Source organism: Xenopus laevis, chromosome 9_10S (assembly GCF_017654675.1).
Source record: "Xenopus laevis strain J_2021 chromosome 9_10S, Xenopus_laevis_v10.1, whole genome shotgun sequence".
NCBI classification, from domain to species: Eukaryota; Metazoa; Chordata; class Amphibia; order Anura; family Pipidae; genus Xenopus; species Xenopus laevis.
The window spans coordinates 4,536,517-4,561,279 of NC_054388.1; the positions used below are offsets into that span (position 1 = coordinate 4,536,517).

Genomic DNA, 24,763 nt, shown 5'->3' on the forward strand with positions numbered 1-24,763 from the left:
GTGAAAGATTGAGATAGTTGTTGAGTCCATGTAGAAGTCAACGGGAGTTGTATGAGCAAACTTCAAGCTCATTTTTCAGAGTTTTTGGACAAATTCAAAGCAAAATCATTGAAAATGATGGGTAGAACGTGATTTCAGTGTTGAGTTGTTTTCTTCATTCATTTACGGAATCAAGTCTTAAATAAGCACACATCTGGGATTTTTTTTTCCGACTTTTCAAAAATTAAACTTTTGTTAAATTAGCCTCCCCGAACCCTACTTTCGAATTTAAATTTTTTTTTAAAAAAATAACCCTCAAAAGTAGTACTTAACCTCAGTCACATTAATTTACACGGAATAAAACTTGATTGCAATGAAAATCAAATTTCTCCTTTAATTTTTATCATGTTTTTTAAAATTAGGGATTCACTACATTTCCAGATTTATCAAGGGTCGAAGTGAATTCGAGGGAATTTTCAAATTAAAAAAATTCAAAATTTGAAGTAATTTTTTGGATACTTCAACCATCGAATAGGATACTACGACTTTGAATTTACTTCGACTTCGATTCGAAGTAAAAATCGTTCGAATATTCGACCATTCGATAATTGAAGTACTGTCTCTTTAAAAAAACTTTGACTTCAATACTTCACCAAATTAAACCTGCCGAAGTGCTATGTTAGCCAATGAGGACCTTCTACAACCATTTTCTAAGTCTTTACACATCGAATAAAAATCGTTTGTTCAATCAATAAAATCCTTCGATTCAAAGGATTTAATCGATTTTTATTAGATCGCAGGATTGCCAAATTTGCTGAAAAAACGTTGAATTTGATATTCGAATTCAAAGTTTTTTAATTCGATGGTCGAATTTCAACGTTTTTTTGTACTTTGAAATTCGACCCTTAATAAATCTGCCCCTACATAAAATTTTTGGGATTTGGCCGAATCCCAAATCTTTCATTAAATATTCAGTGACTCCTGAACCTAATCGGAACAGGAAGGAAGGGAAAATTTGCAGATGTAGCACAAAGAAAATAATTTAATTAATTATATGACCTAAAGTCTCATCATTTTTAAGGTTCGATTCGGCTGGAAAAAACTTTGAAAAATTCAAATAAGAAAAGCTTGAATGGAAAAAAAATTTAAAGTTTGTGCCTCAATTTTCTGAAATTGTAATAATAACAGTTATAGTTTAAGAAATATGTAGGAAGTTAAAGGTGTAATAATTTAGTAGTCTAAATTAGTAAATTTCATCATTTCTAAATTTGTAAAAATTATTCTTGGGTCTTTTAAATTAATATTAAAATCAGTGACAGGAAGGGAGAAAAAAATTGCAGATGTAGCAAGAAGATTATGAATTATATGACCTAAATTAAAGCGATTATAAATGTTCGATTCGGCCGAATCCTGCTGGGAAAAACTTGAATCTGAAAAAAATTCAGTTTTAGCCTCAATTTTCTCAAATTTAAATAATAATAGTTTAAGAAAGTTTAAAGAAAGTTAAAGGTGTAATCATTTAGTAGTCTAAACTATTACATTTTCATGATTTCTAAATTTGTTAAAAATTATCCTTGGGTCTGAAAAATGAATATTAAAATGAATGTGAAAAAAATTCAGTTCCCAGTTTTAGCTTCAATTTTCTCAAATTTAAATAATAATAGTTTAAGAAAGTTTAAAGAGAGTTAAAGGTGTAATCATTTAGTAGTCTAAATTATTACATTTTCTTGATTTCTAAATTTGTTAAAAATGATCTGTGGGTCTGAAAAATGAATTTTAAAATGAATGTGAAAAGAATTCAGTTCCCAGTTTTAGCTTCAATTTTCTCAAATTTAAATAATAATAGTTTAAGAAAGTTTAAAGAAAGATAAAGGTGTAACCATTAAGTAGTCTAAATTATTACATTTCCTTGATTTCTAAATTTGTTAAAAATGATCCTTGGGTCTGAAAAATGAATATTAAAATGAATGTGAAAAAAATTCAGTTCACAGTTTTAGCCTCAATTTTCTCAAATTTAAATAATAATAGTTTAAGAAAGTTTAAAGAGAGTTAAAGGTGTAATCATTTAGTAGTCTTAATTATTACATTTTCATGATTCCTAAATTTGTTAAAAATTATCCTTGGGTCTCAAAAATGAATATTAAAATGAATGTGAAAAAAATTCAGTTCACAGTATTAGCCTCAATTTTTTCAAATTTAAATAATAATAGTTTAAGAAAGTTTAAAGAAAGATAAAGGTGTAACCATTAAGTAGTCTAAATTATTACATTTCCTTGATTTCTAAATTTGTTAAAAATGATCCTTGGGTTTGAAAAATGAATATTAAAATGAATGTGAAAAAAATTCAGTTCACAGTTTTAGCCTCAATTTTCTCAAATTTAAATAATAATAGTTATAGTTTAAGAAAGTTTAAAGAAAGTTGAAGGTGTAATAATTTAATTTTCTAAATTTGTTAAAAATGATCCTTGGGTCTTTAAAATGAATATTAAAATGAATAAGGAATCTGAATTTTGTTGAACTTTAGTCGTTACATTTCGGAATTATTTGGGAAGCTTGTGTTCCAATGCCTCCAGGGAAAGTAGTGTCGTATAAAATGATAACAAAGCCACCCACAGAAACATAAATGTTTTTTTGTTTTTTTTTATCCTGTAGATTTTAAAGGTGGTTGATAACTATAAACATGGGGCAGGCCCTTGGGTTTAAGAAATACTGGAGACAGGATGGGATGTTTACAGGGTGTGGGGCATGAAACGCATAAAGTTGGCCTTTATTATGTGTCATCCTCCCTAACTGGCTGAGCAGCGTTACATACATGTACTCATAGATATATTTATATAGCCAGGATAAAAATAGAGAGGCAATGCTCCAGGCCAGCATGTGTTTTATAGACACAACGAGAGGCCTATCAACCTGCAACCAATGCAGTTTCATAGAAACAAGCTAAAATATATTGTACACCAGCTCCAAACCCACTGGTTCTCCAACAAAATACCAGAACAATTTATTTGCATTCACACCATAACATTCTTCACATGTCCCCCCCACGTCTTCTAATCATAGTTAGTCCTCACCAACTTCTTCTCCCATTCTAAACACATCCCCTCCCCCCCCTCCAAAAAAAATATTACAAAAATAAGTTAAGGCCAACCATAGTCTTTTTTTGTTTTCTTTTTTTAAATATTTCCATGACACAGGACCGTGACCAAGTTACACAAACAGCAGCTCTGGAAAGAAGTCCATCAACAATGGAGTGGCACTGGATTTCGGAAACCCTTTGACTCTGGGTCATTGGATGTTGCTTTTTGGAAGGTGTTGAGGCTGCGGAGGTGTAGAATTAAATCTAGAAGCCTTTTTTATCTTGATTCAGTAGAGTTATGGAACATTTCGCTGAACCTAATGAACCTAATAAGGCACAGAATATGACATTGGTCAACAAGAAAGAGTCTCAAAAATAACTCCCTCAGAGTTTTATCTCGGCTATTGTAGGATTCAGCATTTTTTTTTACAATAAAACCATGGTTGTCATGAAAGGCTTAAAAGAACGAGAAGCAGCACTTTAGAACATCACATTAATGGTTGTGTCATTAACGATAAATTAAAGGGCCAAACACAAGTCTTCTAAGGTTCAAGAAAGACTAGCTTCTAGCAGCCTGGCTTTAGCATCCACAATAATGGAGTCTCCAAAGTATTGTCCATCAAAACAACTTTGCCTGAGGGGTCAAGCAATTCAAGGCACCTGTGACTTTGAGCTGACATTGTTTTTCAAAATTTTTGACTCTCATCAAAACCAAACCAAACAAACAATACAGGACGGCACCTAGATAAATCAGTGCCAGTGTCTTTTTTTCACTTAATACACTGTATTGGGAGGAGGTTGATGCATAACTTCAGAAGGCTGAAGGTGTTGTCCAGGCTGGTTCTGTTGAGTATACCAGGGATGGTAATTCTCCAGATAAGTGGGGGAAGAGCACTGTGGAAGGCTTTGCTGCTGTTGTTGCTGAGGGGTTCTGCTTCTACTATTGTCCCATATGGGTGGGGATGAAGGGGAATTGCAAGCCATGGAGTCGCTGTTATTTGGACTGTGCTCCAAACCAGGGCCTTCTCCGTTTTTGTAGATTTTTTTAAACTTAGATCTTCGGTTCTGGAACCAGATTTTTACCTAAAAAAACACCAAAGGGAGATGAGTTATAACCTGGTGTTGACTTATCCACACTTCATTTGTACTTTTATCCATTTTTGGTGGTCCTAAAGACTCTTAGAAGAATCCCCACCTCAGACCATTTTACATGTCAAGGTTGTATTTACAGTTTGAGCCCATAGAACACGTCTCTGTCATGGTCTGATACTGGTATGAACTTAAATAATCTAACTAAGTTTTCATTTGTGTTTCTGGGAAGTGTCTTGTTTTCTCTCCAACCCTTTTCAGGCCCTATACTTGCTGTACACATCTATCCTGCCTTACCCCGCCCAATGAATCATCCCAAGCTCCTCTCCAACAGGACCTAACCCAGTTTCACAGCAGCAGCATCATGTTTTCTAAATCCCTATAAGGAAGCCTCAGGACACCCCCTCCCTGACCATAAGCACCCCACCCAAACACCCTCCACCCTGCTCTGCACTCCACTTACCTCTCATCATTAGGAAGTGATAAGGACCTAAGAGAAAACACCCTACAGTGGCCATTACAGTGGTCAATGTCTATTCATTAAGCAATAGGAGGAGTTATAGGGAGGGTTATATGGAGCAATAGGAGGAGTTATAGGGAGGGGTATATGGAGCAATAGGAGGAGTTATAGGGAGGGTTATATGGAGCAATAGGAGGAGTTATAGGGAGGGGTATATGGAGCAATAGGAGGAGTTATAAGGAGGTTTATATGGAGCAACAGGAGGAGTTATAGTGATGGTTATATGGAGCAATAGGAGGAGTTATAGAGAGAGAGAGAGAGAGAGAGAGAGAGAGAGAGAGAGAGAGAGAGAGAGAGAGAGAAATAAAGCATTATAAAAAGTGATAGTATCATGTAAATTGAAGAGTCCTTTTAACAACCAACTCAAGTCAAGTGGATTTTATTGTCATTTCAGCCATATACAGTAAAAATTAAAATTAATTTAAAAATGAGTCCTTATGTGAACCACCCCATGTCAGTACGGCTCACTGAATATTATAGTTGTACCAGTTTATAGTTTATTACCTGCGTCTGAGTGAGTCCTAACTGGGCGGCCAGTTCTGCTCTCTCAGGCAGAGCCAAATATTGGGCCTTCTGGAACCTTCTCTGCAAAGCGGCCAGCTGGTAACTAGAATAGATGGTTCTTGGCTTCCGGATCTTTTTAGGTTTCCCATTAACCATCCGGACTTCTGTTTCTGGCTCTTCCTTCACTGATACTGTAAGAAAGAAAGAGGCCGTGAGCATAAAAACAGGAGGGTATTGTGGAACTGTAGGATGAAAGTTGGGCATAGAGTGCCACTGGTATATACTGCTAAGTACAGACATAGTGCCAACCTCATATGTAGCACAATAGTTTTTCTTTGCCTAGTTTTCTTGTTGTTTTTTTCTTGCAATTTCTTTCCAAAATATGTTCCCCCCTCCTCCAAGCTTAGCTCTTTCTCATCCCATTCTCTTAAAAGGGGATGCCCATAGGCACAAGGCACCTGTTGGTGGTTGCATCAGTGTGTATATACAATCATCATCTCATGCTTGAATTATGAGCCAAAATTGTTTTTTCTGTACACAAATGACCACATAGACCCTTACAGATCCAATAAAAGCACCAGTGAAGTTCCTCTGCCAGAGTATCCAGTCAACCTGTATCCTGAGACGGTTCACCATACCAATCCGGTTGTTCAACTGGAAAATAACCATTATGGCACCATGAACGTGTCATCCCTCAGAGGTAAACACCTTGATTTTTTTTTTTACTGGATGGAAGAACTCAACCAGCCAAGTGTTGGTTTCATTATTCTAACTGCATGATGGTGATGATGATGACTATAGCTATCTGCTGAGGGGTCGCACTTGGTTAATCTTCACCCATAGTAGTGACTATTGACCTTCAGTTACTTGAGCATTTGCCCACACACCATACTGATTGGAATAAATCCACAATAACAATTTCTTCCATTTCCATATATGCCGATTAACCACTGGGCTCTCAAAAGAGACCGAATCGCAACATTAAACTCGGTCACATTTCTCCTCACATGACCTGTTCCTCTGTGTAAAACCACCAACCCACCCTCTCCTGATTGTTATCTCCACCCCACTGCTCCTTTGTCTTTCTCAGCCCACTTCACCTGTTCACATCGCCCCGTCGCCCTCAGGCACTAGATGTTGTTAGTCTGTCATTGTTGTTGTTGTTCATAGTTTCACTATAAGAATCTGCCCCATGGCTCTGGCCTCAGGTATCTGCTTGAGATGTTGCCAAACATGCAGAATCTCCTTATTCTACTACAGGTGCTCTTACATCCCCCACCACCCTCCCACCCAGAACTTTGGCTTTTTTTACTGGAACCCTTTGTTTTTTTTACAGAAAGAGATAGAGGGAGAGTCATGGTTCCACCCCAGTCAGTCTTCTAAAGAAGGGTTTATTGGGTGGGCATGAAATAAACACCTTTGGTTAATTAGCAGATGCCTTGACTTTTTATAAATACTTTTATATCCATTAGCAACATTGTGAAGAAACCATTATTTTTATTGGCTCCTCCTAGGCAAGGACTAGTGTTAGGGGCTAGGCTGCCTCTGGATAAGGAAAAATACATCCATCAAGAATGTCCTTCCCTGCAGGTCTTCAGCTTCTGTTATACTATAAAACTTCCCAGAATCCCACACACAGCCAATGTTTTGTCCTCCCCTAAAACAATCCCTGGTTCTTCTACCCTCTTAGACAGAGAGTCAATAGCCTATCGGCCTCTCTATGGGGCCTCCAAAAAATCAACCAGATATCAGGTAGGTTTGAAATTCTGTAGGATGTGGACCACATCAGAGCATTGATGTCGTTCTCTACCAGCAAGTCTCTGTAGATCCGTTGTATGATCCAAATGGACCAACAATCGGTAAGATAGATAGAGGGGGAGAGAGAGAGAGAGGGAGAGGGAGAGATAGATAGATAAATAGATAAATAGATGGATTGATGGATAGATAGATAGATAGATAGATAGATAGATAGATAGAGAGAGAGAGAGATAGATAGATAGATAGATAGATAGATAGATAGATAGATAGATAGATAGTGATAGATAGAGATAGATAGATAGATAGATAGATAGATAGATAGATAGATAGATAGATAGATAGATAGATAGATGATGGATGGATTGATGGATAGATAGATAGAGAGAGAAAGAGATATATTGATGGATAGATAGATAAAAAGATAGGGATTGATTGATGGATGGATGGATGGATAGATATATAGATAATAGATGGATGGAAAGAGAGAGAAAGAGATAGATGATAGATAGATAGATAGATAGATAGATAGATAGATAGATAGATAGATAGTGATTGATGGATAGATAGATGATAGATAGATAGATAGATAGATAGATAGATAGATAGATAGATAACGAGAGAGAGAGAGAGAGAGAGAGAGAGAGATAGAGAGAATGATGGATATAGACAGACAGATAGAATATATCTATGCTAGAGATGATGACATAAATATATATATATACACACTCACACACACAGAGACCCCTGAGATAAAAAAGGATCAACAACCATAAAAGATACGGCCCTTCTAAAGAGTTGTTATTGTTATCCTTTATTTATATGGCATTGACATAATCTATACTGCTTTACAGAGATTATACATCATTCACATAAGTCCCTGTCCCAGAGGAGCTTACAATCTAAGGTCCCTATTAGCCACAGACAGTTAAGGGATATGTAGTGCAGCTATGGATACAGTGAGGCTGGGGATGATCTAATGAGAGACAGACAGTCTGTGGCCCATGGAGAGACATTCCAGGTAGAGTCAGACAGTCAGGCAGTTTAGCTGTAATCACACAGCCAGGATATAACTGCAACGAGACAGGGAAGATTTAATCAGGAACAGACAGTTGTCAGTAGAGTGAGATTTCATGGGTAGAACCAGAGACGGTCTGATCAATAAAGAGACTGTTTCAGACCCTCTGGACAGAAGTATAGTGAGACTGCAGATGGAGAAGCAGTGACAGGCGTGGGGATAGAACTAGACTGGGCTCATCTAAGTTGCCACCGTGCCATGGTCTCTGCAATCCGAGGGCAAAACCTGTGGTTAAAGTGGCACAACTTGTAGGGTCCGACTCCTCTGTACCCGGCTCAGCTCCAGCCCAACGTGCCTCATCCACCGACCAACTGCAATGATTTCTGCCACTGAGATCAATAAGAAGTGAGCCAGTCCATTGTGTGGCTACTCGTGAGACTATGAAATGCCCGGAATTGTGCCATAGCCCCCGGGCTATCACATGACACAGGCACACACGGCCATTGTTTGGGCCCGAGGGTCAGACAAAGAGACTGGGCTGCAGGAGACGGATTTGGGAGACAGGGTGGGACATGGGCATTAGCATTATAAAGGGCAACCCCTATGTACAAAACACTAGCCACACACACAGTGCTGGCAAATGAATGAGACAAATCCTGAGCCCAGGAGCTGCCTCTCATTCAGTTGTGCCCTGAGCATTTAAATATAACCAACTGCACAGAAGCATTTCCAGTTAAGTAGCACCATCAGCAACTATTGGGGAGCGATTATATGACGTCCCCCCATAGTGTCTGGTCATTTGCAGGGGGTAAAACCCAACATTTCCCCAACACCGTTCTCTGCCGGCGCCTCTGATCCATTAACCACATAATCCATTTAACCAGAATCGCTGGGACCGACCATGAAAGAAGCACCGGCAATAAACAGGACTGGTAATTAACCCCTTCACTGCCAGGATCAACCTCCCCATTCAATAACTTTCTATAAGTGACAGAAACACTGAGATTAATATACAATTCACAATAACGCAGGAACTCAGAACTATAGTGTGAGATTTGTATAATTCCTCCTGTTGTTATTCAGCCTGTCACTCATCTGTGTCCCACAATAAACCCACTGCCTTCTATACACTCCTGTGTGTTGTTATTGTCTGTTTTGTACCTTCAACACATTTCTGCAGAGCTTTACAGAGATTACCCATCAGCCCCTGCCCCAGTGAGCTTACAATCTAAGGTCTCTATCACATCTAAGGTCTCTATTCCCATCAACCCCTGCCCCAGTGAGCTTACAATCTAAGGTCTCTATTCCCATCAACCCCTGCCCCAGTGAGCTTACAATCTAAGGTCTCTATTCCCATCAACCCCTGCCCCAGTGAGTGTACAGACTAAGATCCCTATCACATTCCCATCAGTCTCTGCCCCAGTGAGTTTACAATCTGAGGTCCGTATCACATTCCCATAAACCCCTGCACCAGTGAGCTTACAGTCTGAGGTTCTTATAAAATTTCCATCAGTCCCTGCCCCAGTGAGCTTACAATCTGAGGTCCCTATAACATTCCCATTAGTCCCTGTCCCAGTCATCTTACAGTCTAAGGTCTCTATCACATTCCCATCAACCCCTGACCCAGTGAGCTTACAGTCTAAGGTCCCTATCACATTCCCATCAGTCCCTGCCCCAGTGAGCTTACAATCTAAGGTCCTTATAAAATTCCCATCAGTTCCTGCCCCAGTGAGCTTACAATTTAAGGTCTCTATCACATTCCCATCAGCCCCTGCCCCAGTGAGCTTACAATCTAAGGTCCCTATCATATTCCCACCTGTCCCTGCCCCAGTGAGCTTACAATCTAAGGTCCTTATAAAATTCCCATCAGTTCCTTCCCCAGTGAGCTTACAATTTAAGGTCTCTATTACATTCCAAATCAACCCCTGACCAAGTAAGCTTACAATCTAAGGTCCCTATCACATTCCCACCTGTCCCTGACCCAGTAAGCTTACAATCTAAGGTCCTTATAAAATTCCCATCAGCTCCTGCCCCGGTGAGTTTACAATCTAAGGCCCCCATCACATTCACTCACAGTAAGTTCAGGTTTAATCCAAAACCATTTCACACGGGGGGGAGCATATAAACTCCTTGCAGTGCATTTGCTAGAGATTTCTAAAGTGGTTCATTCAGAAAAACTCCAGAAAGGCTGTCTCCCATAGACTTCATTGTCATTGAAAATTTCCAATTTTTAAAAACAATTTCCCTTTTTCTGTGTAATAATAAAACAGTACCTTGTACTTGATCCCAACTAAGATATAATTAATCCTTATTGGAAGCAAAACCAGCCTATTGGCTTTATTTCATGTTTATATGATTTTCTATTAGACTTAAGGTATGAAGATCCAAATTACAGAAAGATCCATTATCCAGAAAACCCCAGGTCCTGAGCATTCTGGATAACAGGTCCTATATCAATTGTCCTTACAATTGCCCCTTATTGTGTCCTTACCTGTCTCCTGCACTGGGGGTTCTCTGTAATGAGCAAACGGCCGGTACCCGGCTCCATACTGATAGTCGTCCTTGGGCAAGTAGCCCTCGTTGCCCACAAGCCCATTGAAGTTGTACTGGGGGTGGGGGTAGCCGTAGCTGCTGATGGAAGGGGAGTAAGTCTGAGTGGGGAAGAAGTCATGTTGGCCGGCAGAGAGGTGGCCACTATAGTAGCCCATATCGGTGGCGCTGGACTCGGGCAGGGTGGGCGAGTCCTTGGTCACAGGGTGGCACGAGGTGCTCAGGTCGGTCAACACGGCCATCTTCTTCTCATAGGGGCCACTCATGTTTGTGCAGAGCCAGAGGAATGAATCACATGCCAGCGTCTCCCAGTACAATATACAGGCAAAGCTCCACAGACCAGTTCTAGCCCATAATTATAGGTTCCAGCAGGGAGGCTCCCACATTCCTATTGGCTCCAGCAGCAAAGCCTTCCAGGCAAAACACATTTCTTCCCCAGCTCTTTATTTATGGCTCAGCTTTTCTACTACAAAGAAACACTTTCATCTACACGAAACCCCAGTAAATTCTGTTATACACAGCCTCTCCCCCCAAACACATAAGTGTCCCCCCAAATATAGAGTTACGCCACTCGGGGGGCTGGTAAATAACTGCTGGGCGCTAATAGGGCCACGAAATTGTAAATAAACATATATATATATATACATGACATGCACAATCCACTATATGGGGTATGGGATCCATTATCTGGAAACCAGTTATCCAGAAAGCTCCAAATGAATAAAACACTCGCTTGTACTTGATCCCGACTAAGATATAATTAATCCTTATTGGAAGCAAAACCAGACTATTGGCTTTATTTAATGTTTACATGATTTTCTAGTAGATTTAAGGGATAAAGATCCAAATTATGGGAAGATCCGTTATCTGGAGTATCTGTAATAATAAAACAGTTGCTTGTCCTTGATCCCAACTAAGATATAATTAATCCTTATTGGAAGCATTTTCGGTTTATTTAATGTTTATGTGATTTTCTAGTAGACTTAAGGGATGAAGATCCAAATCATGGAAAGATCCGTTATCCAAAAAAAAACCCAGGTCCATAGTATTCTGGATAACAGGTCCCATATACTGCACTTAAGAGCAGAGATAAATGCTACTATTTCAGGAGATTAGTCGCCCAGCGACAAATCGGTTCTTCTTCGGGCGACTGATCTCCCCAAATTGCCTTCCCGCCGTCTAGAATGAAAATCGGCGGCAGTTGCAAAGCTTCGTGGAGCCTCACGAGGAAACTTTGGGCGACTTCAGAAAGCCAAAGCGATTTAGATTCGGGGAGATCAGTCGCCCGAAGAAGAGGCGATTTGTCGCTGGGCGAATAATCTCCCGAAATAGCAGCGTGTGTATCTGCCCTAAAGGGGAACAAATATTCCTTTCTCAATATCCCTGTATTGTATCTGTCAATCATTCTACAATTGTCTGTTATTTATCTCTCCATTATCTGTCTGTCTATTATCTGTCTGTCTGTCCTTTATCTGTGTATCAATTATCTATATACCTATCCTCATCTCCTAGTTATTCCTATTATTATCTGTCTAGACACCAGTCTATCTGCCCATTAACTACTGACACTCAGTACAGGGATGGGATCCATTATCTGGAAACCCCTTATCCAGAAAACCCCTATCTCCCATTAGACTCCATTTTATCGAAATAATTCAAATTTTTAAAACTGATTTCCCTTTTCTTGTACTTGATCCCAACTAAGATATAATTAATCCTTATTGGAGACAAAACCAGCCTATTGGGTTTATTTCATGTTTACATGATTTTCTAGTAGAGTTAAGGTATGAAGATCCGAATTACGGAAAGATCTGTTATCCGGAAAACCCCAGGTCCCGAGTATTCTGGATAATCCTATTGTAAAAAACAACTCTTAGGTTCTGACTAATGTGCTATTTGTCTGGAATAAAACAATCTATTAATAATAATAATAATAATAGTAATAATAATAATACTATTAGTTTGTTTTTATTATTATATATTTAGAGTTGCTCCATGTTATGGAAACCCAGCAGATCCCAAGGACTGTAAATAACAGAAGCCCCACCTGTACTTGGAATCTTCCAAACCTGTGATGATGAAAGGGCTCCCTCCTGTGGCCAAAAATATCATGTGCAGGACAGGGGCACAAAAACTCAGAATTTTGCCTGAAAACTTTGGGGTATTGCACAAAACCCAGCGCACATCAAAAAATCAACATTAGGTTTTGGTTTACCTTTAAGTTAACTTTTAGGATGTAACAGAACAACTAGTTCTAAGCAACATTTCAATTGATCTTCATTTGCCTTCTGCGTTTCCAGCTCTCAAATGGGGGTCACCGACCCATCTAAATAACAAGGGCAGAGACACACGCTGAGGAGATTAGTCGCCCAGCGACAAGTCTCCTCTTCTTCGGGCGACTAATCTCCCCGAACTGCCTCCTGCCGGTAAGAATCTAAATCCATGGCCGTATGGCACTCGCCCAAAGTTGGCAACTTCGGAAAATTAAGTGTACTGATTGACATCCCGCTGGCGATTTCGATTCTAGCCAGTAGGAGGCAGTTCAGGGAGATTAGTCGCCCGAAGAAGAGGAGATTTGTCGCTGGGCAACTAATTTCCCTGAATCTGAGCTTGTGTCTCTGCCCTTAGGCTACAAATGTATTGTTATTGTTACTTTTTATTCCTCGTCTTTCTATTCAGGCCTCTCCTATTCATATTCCAGTCTCTTATTCAAATCAATGCATGGTTGCTAGGGGAATTTGGACCTAGCAACCAACTGCTGTAATAGGAAACTGGAGAGCTGCTGAATAAAAAGTTAATCATATAACAACATTTTGGGTAAAATATTAAGAAGAGAGATTTGAGCGATTTCTTTACCTATTACAAATGATGTTGGGTGAAGTGATATATTGAGTGTATTGAGTGTAAAGCAGCTTTTCTGTATCAGCAGCCAATGCTCTTGTGCAGGAGACTCTCTAATATATCACAGAATTTTTAGTGATCGACATAATTAAAAGTAAAAGTAAAATAGCGGCACAAATAAACGATTGTAGACAAGACAAATGTGTCGCCGCTCCTCTCACTTCTCACGGGGGCCACATGGGCCCTAATTCAATATCTAGTGACAATAATGTGTTATTAGTCCAGTTACATCTATTTCCCCACTGGCCACTTCAGACCCCCAACAATTAAGGATTTGACACGTCTTTAGTATTGAAAGAGCTGAGATTTGTGTTCATGGAAATGTGGATCCTGGGAGCCTCGTCCCACCCAATAGGGATGTCACTTTCAGATGGATTGCAAGCCTACGGAACGCATTTTAGGACATCCTGCTGCGAAATACATCTCCTTCATGCGATGTCCTATGTTTTCGGAATGGTGCATCTGTTGCTTTTACCGTCAGTCATCGTCCAAATCTGCAATCGCACCTGCGTCCTCTACCCTTCATTCTCAGCCGTCATACGAACTGCGCCCTCAGTCTTCCCCCTCAGCCCTCCACCCTCGCTCACCACTTCAGAAAGTTATGAATAAGACTGTCGGCTGAAAAGAGAGATCTGCGGGGGAGTACTGAGCAGGGAGGGCGGAGGGACGAGGACTAAAAGGAAGAGGACTGAGGGCGGAAGGAAGAGGATTGAGGGTGGAGGATGGAGGATTGAGGGTGGAGGATGGAGGGCTGATGGCGGAGTTGGTAAGACTGAAGGTTGAGAAGGGAGGGTAGAGGACGGAGGTGCGATTGCAGATTTCAACGATGACTGACGGTAAAAGCAACCGATGCGCCATTCCAAAGACATAGGACATCGCATGAAGGAGAAGTATTTCGCTACAGGATGTCCTAAAATGCGTTCCGTACAAGCCTCTAGGGGGAGCCTAATGAGTCACGGCTTTACTGTCCCCTCCTGGCTGATTTTTATATTTTTTGTCAAAAACTGAAACTACAAACACTGAGCAGAACTCGGATGTTGCCCCTGACTTTACCCCCTCCGTGTTCATCTGGACCAGATTCTGCTTCTTTCCTAAATGGTTCTGAGAATCTCCTGTACCGACGGCCCCACACGCGGCTGTGACTCATTAGGCTCCCCCTAGAGGCTTGCAATCCGTCTGAAAGTGACATCCCTATTGGGTGGGACGAGGCTCCCAGGATCCACATTTCCATTAACAGGAATACAATAATGGGAACAGGCAGTTGCCCAGATCTTCATATCAATTTTGTAATTCCATCCAATGGGTTTGGGCCGGAAAATTGTCATTCAGTTCAGGTTTGAGTGTCAGACCCTCGGACAGGGAGACAATGACTGAACAAGCCAAAGTGCTTTAGACCTATCGCTACTAATTACTGACGGGCAATTCTATTGCTGGGGATTATTTCCCATTCCATTATCTTAGTGTATAACTCAGCCTGCAGCCTTGTGCCTTTATATGGTCACAGAACAACCCCTCAGTGACTTCTAATATCCTTATCATTTACAGTAGGGGGTACATTATCCCTTATAATACATGAGTGATAATCAGAGTTCCCTGTATAACTCAGCCTGCAGCCTTGTGCCTTTATATGGTCACAGAACCCCTCAGTGACTTCTAATATCCTTATAATTTACAGTAGGGGGTACATTTTCCCTTATAATACTTGAGTGATACTCAGAGTTCCCTGTATAAATCAGCCTGCAGTCTTGTGCCTTTATATGGTCACAGAACAACCCCTCAGTGACTTCTAATATCCTTATCATTTACAGTAGGGGGTACATTATCCCTTATAATACATGAGTGATACTCAGAGTTCCCTGTATAACTCAGCCTGTAGCCTTGTGCCTTTATATGGTCACAGAACAACCCCTAAGTGACTTCTAATATCCTTATCATTTACAGTAGGGGGTACATTATCCATAATAATACATGAGTGATACTCAGAGTTCCCTGTATAACTCAGCCTGCAGCCTTGTGCCTTTATATGGTCACAGAACAACCCCTCAGTGACTTCTAATATCCTTATCATTTACAGTAGGGGGTACATTATCCCTTATAATACATGAGTGATACTCAGAGTTCCCTGTATAACTCAGCCTGCAGCCTTGTGCCTTTATATGGTCACAGAACAACCCCTCAGTGACTTCTAATATCCTTATCATTTACAGTAGGGGGTACATTATCCCTTATAATACATGAGTGATAATCAGAGTTCCCTGTATAACTCAGCCTGCAGCCTTGTGCCTTTATATGGTCACAGAACCCCTCAGTGACTTCTAATATCCTTATAATTTACAGTAGGGGGTACATTATCCCTTATAATACTTGAGTGATACTCAGAGTTCCCTGTATAAATCAGCCTGCAGTCTTGTGCCTTTATATGGTCACAGAACAACCCCTCAGTGACTTCTAATATCCTTATCATTTACAGTAGGGGGTACATTATCCCTTATAATACATGAGTGATACTCAGAGTTCCCTGTATAACTCAGCCTGTAGCCTTGTGCCTTTATATGGTCACAGAACAACCCCTAAGTGACTTCTAATAACCTTATCATTTACAGTAGGGGGTACATTATCCATAATAATACATGAGTGATACTCAGAGTTCCCTGTATAACTCAGCCTGCAGCCTTGTGCCTTTATATGGTCACAGAACAACCCCTCAGTGACTTCTAATATCCTTATCATTTACAGTAGGGGGTACATTATCCCTTATAATACATGAGTGATACTCAGAGTTCCCTGTATAACTCAGCCTGCAGCCTTGTGCCTTTATATGGTCACAGAACAACCCCTCAGTGACTTCTAATATCCTTATCATTTACAGTAGGGGGTACATTATCCCTTATAATACATGAGTGATACTCAGAGTTCCCTGTATAACTCAGCCTGCAGCCTTGTGCCTTTATATGGTCACAGAACAACCCCTCAGTGACTTCTAATATCCTTATCATTTACAGTAGGGGGTACATTATCCCTTATAATACATGAGTGATACTCAGAGTTCCCTGTATAACTCAGCCTGCAGCCTTGTGCCTTTATATGGTCACAGACAAACCCCTCAGTGACTTCTAATATCCTTATTATTTACAGTAGGGGGTACATTATCCCTTATAATACATGAGTGATACTCAGAGTTCCCTGTATAACTCAGCCTGCAGCCTTGTGCCTTTATATGGTCACAGAACAACCCCTCAGTGACTTCTAATATCCTTATCATTTACAGTAGGGGGTACATTATCCCTTATAATACATGAGTGATACTCAGAGTTCCCTGTATAAATTCAGACTGCAGGAGTCATAGATCTCATTGCCAGTCAATTCCCATATTTAGATCAGGAACTGGCAGTGCAGGAATATTGACATTATATAAAAACACACCATTTTTTCCTCGTTCCTTCTCTTGGTTGTTTCACTCCCCTTTGTTCTCCTCCTCCCTTGGCCCAACGTTCCACAACATTTGTTTTACTCCTGCCTTTGCCCAGGGGCCCCAGACGTCCTACTCTTTCTCCTATGGGTTCCATGTTCCTTGTTCTCATTTTTCCAGGGGTTCCATGACCCTTGTCCTCCTCTTCCTTAAACCCCATTCTCATCCTCTCTGCTCACAGTCCATTTTCTCCTTCTTTGCAGAATATAATGAGATGTCTATTTCCTTCTCTTTTGTCCAGGGAGTTATAACCCATAATACTGTTAAGTGCTTTTCTCTTTGGTTCTGACAGGGTTAAACTGGCCCCTAGTCTCACGTGGACCCTGGAGAGAATGAAATAAATGCAAAATAAAATAAAGCTCTTAATATCATGTTTTACTCCTGTTTGACCAGCAGAGGGCGATGTGCAATTGGTTTATTGGAGCCTAGTGGCAGGATAGGGGTGAATAAGAGCCAATAAGAACCCAGACTCCCCAATAAAGACAAATTTAAATGAGTAAAGTCATAAGTGATGGCAAGTTTGCTGCAGTTCTAGCATTGGGGGCATTGGGCCATTGTTTGAAAACAGCACCCCTATGATTGCTGCAGGGAACATTATTTGCACCTCATTTTGGTGAATCAGAAGCAGCGCAAGAGCATTGCCCCTTTACAGCGATGGCAACAAAAGGCCAAGTTATACAGGGAACTCTGAGTATCACTCATGTATTATAAGGGATAATGTACCCCCTACTGTAAATGATAAGGATATTAGAAGTCACTGAGGGGTTGTTCTGTGACCATATAAAGGCACAAGGCTGCAGGCTGAGTTATACAGGGAACTCTGAGTATCACTCATGTATTATAAGGGATAATGTACCCCCTACTGTAAATGATAAGGATATTAGAAGTCACTGAGGGGTTGTTCTGTGACCATATAAAGGCACAAGGCTGCAGGCTGAGTTATACAGGGAACTCTGAGTATCACTCATGTATTATAAGGGATAATGTACCCCCTACTGTAAATGATAAGGATATTAGAAGTCACTGAGGGGTTGTTCTGTGACCATATAAAGGCACAAGGCTGCAGGCTGAGTTATACAGGGAACTCTGAGTATCACTCATGTATTATAAGGGATAATGTACCCCCTACTGTAAATGATAAGGATAATAGAAGTCACTGAGGGGTTGTTCTGTGACCATATAAAGGCACAAGGCTGCAGGCTGAGTTATACAGGGAACTCTGAGTATCACTCATGTATTATAAGGGATAATGTACCCCCTACTGTAAATGATAAGGATATTAGAAGTCACTGAGGGGTTGTTCTGTGACCATATAAAGGCACAAGGCTGCAGGCTGAGTTATACAGGGAACTCTGAGTATCACTCATGTATTATAAGGGATAATGTACCCCCTACTGTAAATGATAAGGATATTAGAAGTCACTGAGGGGTTGTTCTGTGACCATATAAAGGCACAAGGCTGCAGGCTGAGTTATACAGGGAACTCTGAGTATCACTCATGTATTATAAGGGATAATGTACCCCCTACTGTAAATGATAAGGATATAAGAAGTCACTGAGGGGTTGTTCTGTGACCATATAAAGGCACAAGGCTGCAGGCTGAGTTATACAGGGAACTCTGAGTATCACTCATGTATTATAAGGGATAATGTACCCCCTACTGTAAATGATAAGGATATTAGAAGTCACTGAGGGGTTGTTCTGTGACCATATAAAGGCACAAGGCTGCAGGCTGAGTTATACAGGGAACTCTGAGTATCACTCATGTATTATAAGGGATAATGTACCCCCTACTGTAAATGATAAGGATATTAGAAGTCACTGAGGGGTTGTTCTGTGACCATATAAAGGCACAAGGCTGAAGGCTGAGTTATACAGGGAACTCTGAGTATCACTCATGTATTATAAGGGATAATGTACCCCCTACTGTAAATGATAAGGATATAAGAAGTCACTGAGGGGTTGTTCTGTGACCATATAAAGGCACAAGGCTGCAGGCTGAGTTATACAGGGAACTCTGAGTATCACTCATGTATTATAAGGGATAATGTACCCCCTACTGTAAATGATAAGGATAATAGAAGTCACTGAGGGGTTGTTCTGTGACCATATAAAGGCACAAGGCTGCAGGCTGAGTTATACAGGGAACTCTGAGTATCACTCATGTATTATAAGGGATAATGTACCCCCTACTGTAAATGATAAGGATATTAGAAGTCACTGAGGGGTTGTTCTGTGACCATATAAAGGCACAAGGCTGCAGGCTGAGTTATACAGGGAACTCTGAGTATCACTCATGTATTATAAGGGATAATGTACCCCCTACTGTAAATGATAAGGATATTAGAAGTCACTGAGGGGTTGTTCTGTGACCATATAAAGGCACAAGGCTGCAGGCTGAGTTATACAGGGAACTCTGAGTATCACTCATGTATTATAAGGGATAATGTACCCCCTACTGTAAATGATAAGGATATAAGAAGTCACTGAGGGGTTGTTCTGTGACCATATAAAGGCACAAGGCTGCAGGCTGAGTTATACAGGGAACTCTGAGTATCACTCATGTATTATAAGGGATAATGTACCCCCTACTGTAAATGATAAGGATATTAGAAGTCACTGAGGGGTTGTTCTGTGACCATATAAAGGCACAAGGCTGCAGGCTGAGTTATACAGGGAACTCTGAGTATCACTCATGTATTATAAGGGATAATGTACCCCCTACTGTAAATGATAAGGATATTAGAAGTCACTGAGGGGTTGTTCTGTGACCATATAAAGGCACAAGGCTGCAGGCTGAGTTATACAGGGAACTCTGAGTATCACTCATGTATTATAAGGGATAATGTACCCCCTACTGTAAATGATAAGGATATAAGAAGTCACTGAGGGGTTGTTCTGTGACCATATAAAGGCACAAGGCTGCAGGCTGAGTTATACAGGGAACTCTGAGTATCACTCATGTATTATAAGGGATAATGTACCCCCTACTGTAAATGATAAGGATATTAGAAGTCACTGAGGGGTTGTTCTGTGACCATATAAAGGCACAAGGCTGCAGGCTGAGTTATACAGGGAACTCTGAGTATCACTCATGTATTATAAGGGATAATGTACCCCCTACTGTAAATGATAAGGATATTAGAAGCCACTGAGGGGTTGTTCTGTGACCATATAAAGGCACAAGGCTGCAGGCTGAGTTATACAGGGAACTCTGAGTATCACTCATGTATTATAAGGGATAATGTACCCCCTACTGTAAATGATAAGGATATTAGAAGTCACTGAGGGGTTGTTCTGTGACCATATAAAGACACAAGGCTGCAGGCTGAGTTATACAGGGAACTCTGAGTATCACTCATGTATTATAAGGGATAATGTACCCCCTACTGTAAATGATAAGGATATTAGAAGTCACTGAGGGGTTGTTCTGTGACCATATAAAGGCACAAGGCTGCAGGCTGAGTTATACAGGGAACTCTGAGTATCACTCATGTATTATAAGGGATAATGTACCCCCTACTGTAAATGATAAGGATATTAGAAGTCACTGAGGGGTTGTTCTGTGACCATATAAAGGCACAAGGCTGCAGGCTGAGTTATACAGGGAACTCTGAGTATCACTCATGTATTATAAGGGATAATGTACCCCCTACTGTAAATGATAAGGATATTAGAAGTCACTGAGGGGTTGTTCTGTGACCATATAAAGACACAAGGCTGCAGGCTGAGTTATACAGGGAACTCTGAATATCACTCATGTATTATAAGGGATACTGTACCCCCTACTGTAAATGATAAGGATATTAGAAGTCACTGAGGGGTTGCTCTGTGACCATATAAAGGCACAAGGCTTCAGGCAGTGCACAGACAGAAGAAAGTAGCAGTGGGAGGCACAAGGTTGGGAGTCGCAAGGTTACAGTTCAGTTCACAACTTCAATGTATAAAGTTCAGGAAGTTCTATTTCCTATGGGGTCGGTCCCTCCTTGTGCACAAGGGCAGAAAACTCATTCAGGTTGGAAATACTTTGGGGTTTTTGTAGAAACAAACTGGGGTTTTGGTTCATTCAGAGTTAGTTCTTTGGAGGCCGCCCATGTGTTGCCTGTTGTGTTATTTGAATATAAAAGCAAGAAGTAGAGGGTTGAAGAAAAACACATAAAACCAATATGAAATCACATATTTTAAATAAAAATACTAAATAAAAACCTGTATGGAACATTGGAGCCTTCCCAGCAGTTCTGGACTGGGATTAACAATCGGCCTCGGCTTTCCAAATACACAGAGGCCCCACCAGCCCAATAAATCGTTCGTGTCTATGACAACTTTCAGCAGCTCCTCTGGCATTTGCCACAAGCTATAGATATAGGCCAGTCTGGGCCACTTCCCAGGGATTATACAAGTCACAAGTCAGGCCAATAAGACGCCAACTTCAGCTGCACAAACACCGGCCCAAACGCTGCTGTCGATATTGTCCTGTTCTCAGCAACTTTTCATTTGGTCTTCATTTTTATTATTTCTCAGTTATTTGCCTCCCTTGTCAGCCTCTTTCCGGCTTTCAAATGAAGGGGGTCACTGACCCTGTGAGCCAAAAACCCATTGCTCTTGTCGGCTCCAGCCTTATTCTTGTTATTTCTTTTGTATTTAGGCCTTTCCTATTTATCCTGCAGTCTCTGTCCGTCTTCAAACTACTGCCCTGTGCTGGGGTAAACGTTGTGCCCCTATATTTTAGGTATTGGGCGGGGGTAGGAGGGAGGTAAATGGAGGTGCCCGGCCTAAATAGCACGAGGGAATTGGACTGGTTAGTTAACAGGGGACACCAACCATTATCCAATAGATATTCTTACCCCTACTAAGGGACAGAGACATACGCTCAGATTCGGGGAGAGTAGTCGCCCGGCAACAAATCTCCTCTTCTTCGGGCGACTACTCTCCCCCCGAATGGCCTCCCACCGGCAGGATGGCACTCATGAGAAAAGTTCGGGCAACTTCGGAAAACAAAGCACTTCGAGTGTCATTTCCAATCCAGCCGGCGGGAGGCAGCGGGGAGATAATAAAAATGAAGACCAAATGAAAAGTTGCTGAGAACAGGACAATATCGACAGCAGCGTTTGGGCCTGTGTTTGTGCAGCTGAAGTTGGCGTCTTATTGGCCCTTGGATGGTTTGTATAATCCTCTGCAACGAGTAACAAGGGGCCCCTAAAAAAGCCCACATGATCCCTATCTCTTGCAGAGGTGATTATTATTAAATATCAGGCTTGGAGGCAAGTTTTGGTGCATAAAAACTAGGGATGCACCAATCCAGGATTCGGTTCGGGATCAGGCCTTTTTCAGCAGGATTCAGCGGAATCCCTCTGCCTGATTTCCGAATCCTAATTTGCATACGAAAATGATTCGGGGATTCTGCCAAATCCAAAATAGTGGATTCAGTGCATCCCGAATAAAAACCAGTTGTCCTGTCAATCAGAGTCTCCTGTAGCTGCAAGTCCACATAGGGGCCACCAATAGCCAATCACAGCCCTTATTTGGCACTAGAGTCCTGCGCGGGTCCATTTTTTGGAACTCGTACCAAACCTGTAATCCGCAAGCCGCAATCTTACCCGCTTGGACCCGTTACCCGACCTGCAATCCGGACCCATGACTAGGGTTGCCACCTTTTCTGGAAAAAAATACTGACCTTCCTATATATTTATCTTTATTCCCTATTAATAACATTGGGATCACTGACCTTCCTATATATTTATCTTTATTCCGTATTAATAACATTGGGATCACTGACCTTCCTATATATTTATCTTTATTCCCTATTAATAACATTGGGATCACTGACCTTCCTATATATTTATCTTTATTCCCTATTAATAACATTGGAATCACTGACCTTCCTTTATATTTATCTTTATTCCCTATTAATAACATTGGGATCACTGACCTTACTTTATATTTATCTTTATTCCCTATTAATAACATTGGGATCACTGGCCTTCCTATATATTTATCTTTATTCCCTATTAATAACATTGGGATCACTGACCTTCCTATATATTTATCTTTATTCCCTATTAATAACATTGGGATCACTGACCTTACTTTATATTTATCTTTATTCCCTATTAATAACATTGGGATCACTGACCTTCCTATATATTTATCTTTATTCCCTATTAATAACATTGGGATCACTGACCTTCCTATATATTTATCTTTATTCCCTATTAATAACATTGGGATCACTGACCTTCCTATATATTTATCTTTATTCCCTATTAATAACATTGGGATCACTGACCTTCCTATATATTTATCTTTATTCCCTATTAATAACATTGGGATCACTGACCTTACTTTATATTTATCTTTATTCCCTATTAATAACATTGGGATCACTGACCTTCCTTATATTTATCTTTATTCCCTATTAATAACATTGGGATCACTGACCTTCCTATATATTTATCTTTATTCCCTATTAATAACATTGGGATCACCGACCTTCCATATATTTATCTTTATTCCCTATTAATAACACTGGGATCACTGACCTTCCTATATATTTATCTTTATTCCCTATTAATAACATGGGATCACCGACCTTCCATATATTTATCTTTATTCCCTATTAATAACACTTGGGATCACTGACCTTCCTATATATTTATCTTTATTCCCTATTAATAACATTGGGATCACCGACCTTCCTATATATTTATCTTTATTCCCTATTAATAACATTGGATCACTGACCTTCCTATATATTTATCTTTATTCCCTATTAATAACATTGGGATCACTGACCTTCCTATATATTTATCTTTATTCCCTATTAATAACATTGGGATCACTGACCTTCCATATATTTATCTTTATTCCCTATTAATAACATTGGGATCACTGACCTTCCTATATATTTATCTTATTCCCTATTAATAACACTGGGATCACTGACCTTCCTATATATTATCTTTATTCCCTATTAATAACATTGGGATCACTGACCTTCCTATATATTTATCTTTATTCCCTATTAATAACATTGGGATCACTGACCTTCCTATATATTTATCTTTATTCCCTATTAATAACATTGGTATCACCGACCTTCCATATATTTATCTTTATTCCCTATTAATAACATTGGGATCACTGACCTTCCTATATATTATCTTTATTCCCTATTAATAACATTGGGATCACTGACCTTCCTATATATTTATCTTTATTCCCTATTAATAACACTGGGATCACTGACCTTCCTATATATTTATCTTTATTTCCTATTAATAACATTGGGATCACTGGCCTTCCTATATATTTATCTTTATTCCCTATTAATAACATTGGGATCACCGACCTTCCTATATATTTATCTTTATTCCCTATTAATAACACTGGGATCACTGACCTTCCTATATATTTATCTTTATTCCCTATTAATAACATTGGAATCACTGACCTTCCTTTATATTTATCTTTATTCCCTATTAATAACATTGGGATCACTGACCTTCCTATATATTTATCTTTATTCCCTATTAATAACATTGGAATCACTGACCTTCCTTTATATTTATCTTTATTCCCTATTAATAACATTGGGATCACCGACCTTCCATATATTTATCTTTATTCCCTATTAATAACATTGGGATCACCGACCTTCCATATATTTATCTTTATTCCCTATTAATAACATTGGGATCACTGACCTTACTTTATATTTATCTTTATTCCCTATTAATAACATTGGGATCACTGACCTTCCTATATATTTATCTTTATTCCCTATTAATAACATTGGGATCACCGACCTTCCATATATTTATCTTTATTCCCTATTAATAACACTGGGATCACTGACCTTCCTATATATTTATCTTTATTCCCTATTAATAACATTGGGATCAC

The 24,763-nt window shown here is 39.9% G+C and overlaps 1 protein-coding gene across 1 annotated transcript; it reads right to left on the reverse strand.

The window, feature by feature from the left end:
* Nucleotides 1–2,718: 2,718 nt before the first annotated feature.
* On the reverse strand, nt 2,719–10,838 carry dlx3.S (distal-less homeobox 3 S homeolog). The gene is made up of 3 exons (XM_018238050.2): nt 10,433–10,838; nt 5,169–5,359; nt 2,719–4,138 (listed from the first exon to the last, which is right to left on the reverse strand). Exons 1-3 carry the CDS (start codon nt 10,755–10,757, stop codon nt 3,830–3,832), a joined length of 825 nt encoding a protein of 274 aa, XP_018093539.1. The 5' UTR covers nt 10,758–10,838; the 3' UTR covers nt 2,719–3,829.
* Nucleotides 10,839–24,763: the final 13,925 nt, after the last annotated feature.

What these genes read in the sequence shown, in the direction of transcription:
- dlx3.S (XM_018238050.2), bottom strand. Translation starts at nt 10,757, where the DNA reads ATGAGTGGCCCCTATGAGAAGAAGATGGCCGTGTTGACCGACCTGAGC. An exon ending in ACCCCCAGTGCAGGAGACAG is followed by an intron (nt 5,360 to 10,432) that starts GTAAGGACACAA and finishes TCTTTCTTACAG; the next exon opens with TATCAGTGAAGGAAGAGCCA. An exon ending in TAGGACTCACTCAGACGCAG is followed by an intron (nt 4,139 to 5,168) that starts GTAATAAACTAT and finishes GTGTTTTTTTAG; the next exon opens with GTAAAAATCTGGTTCCAGAA.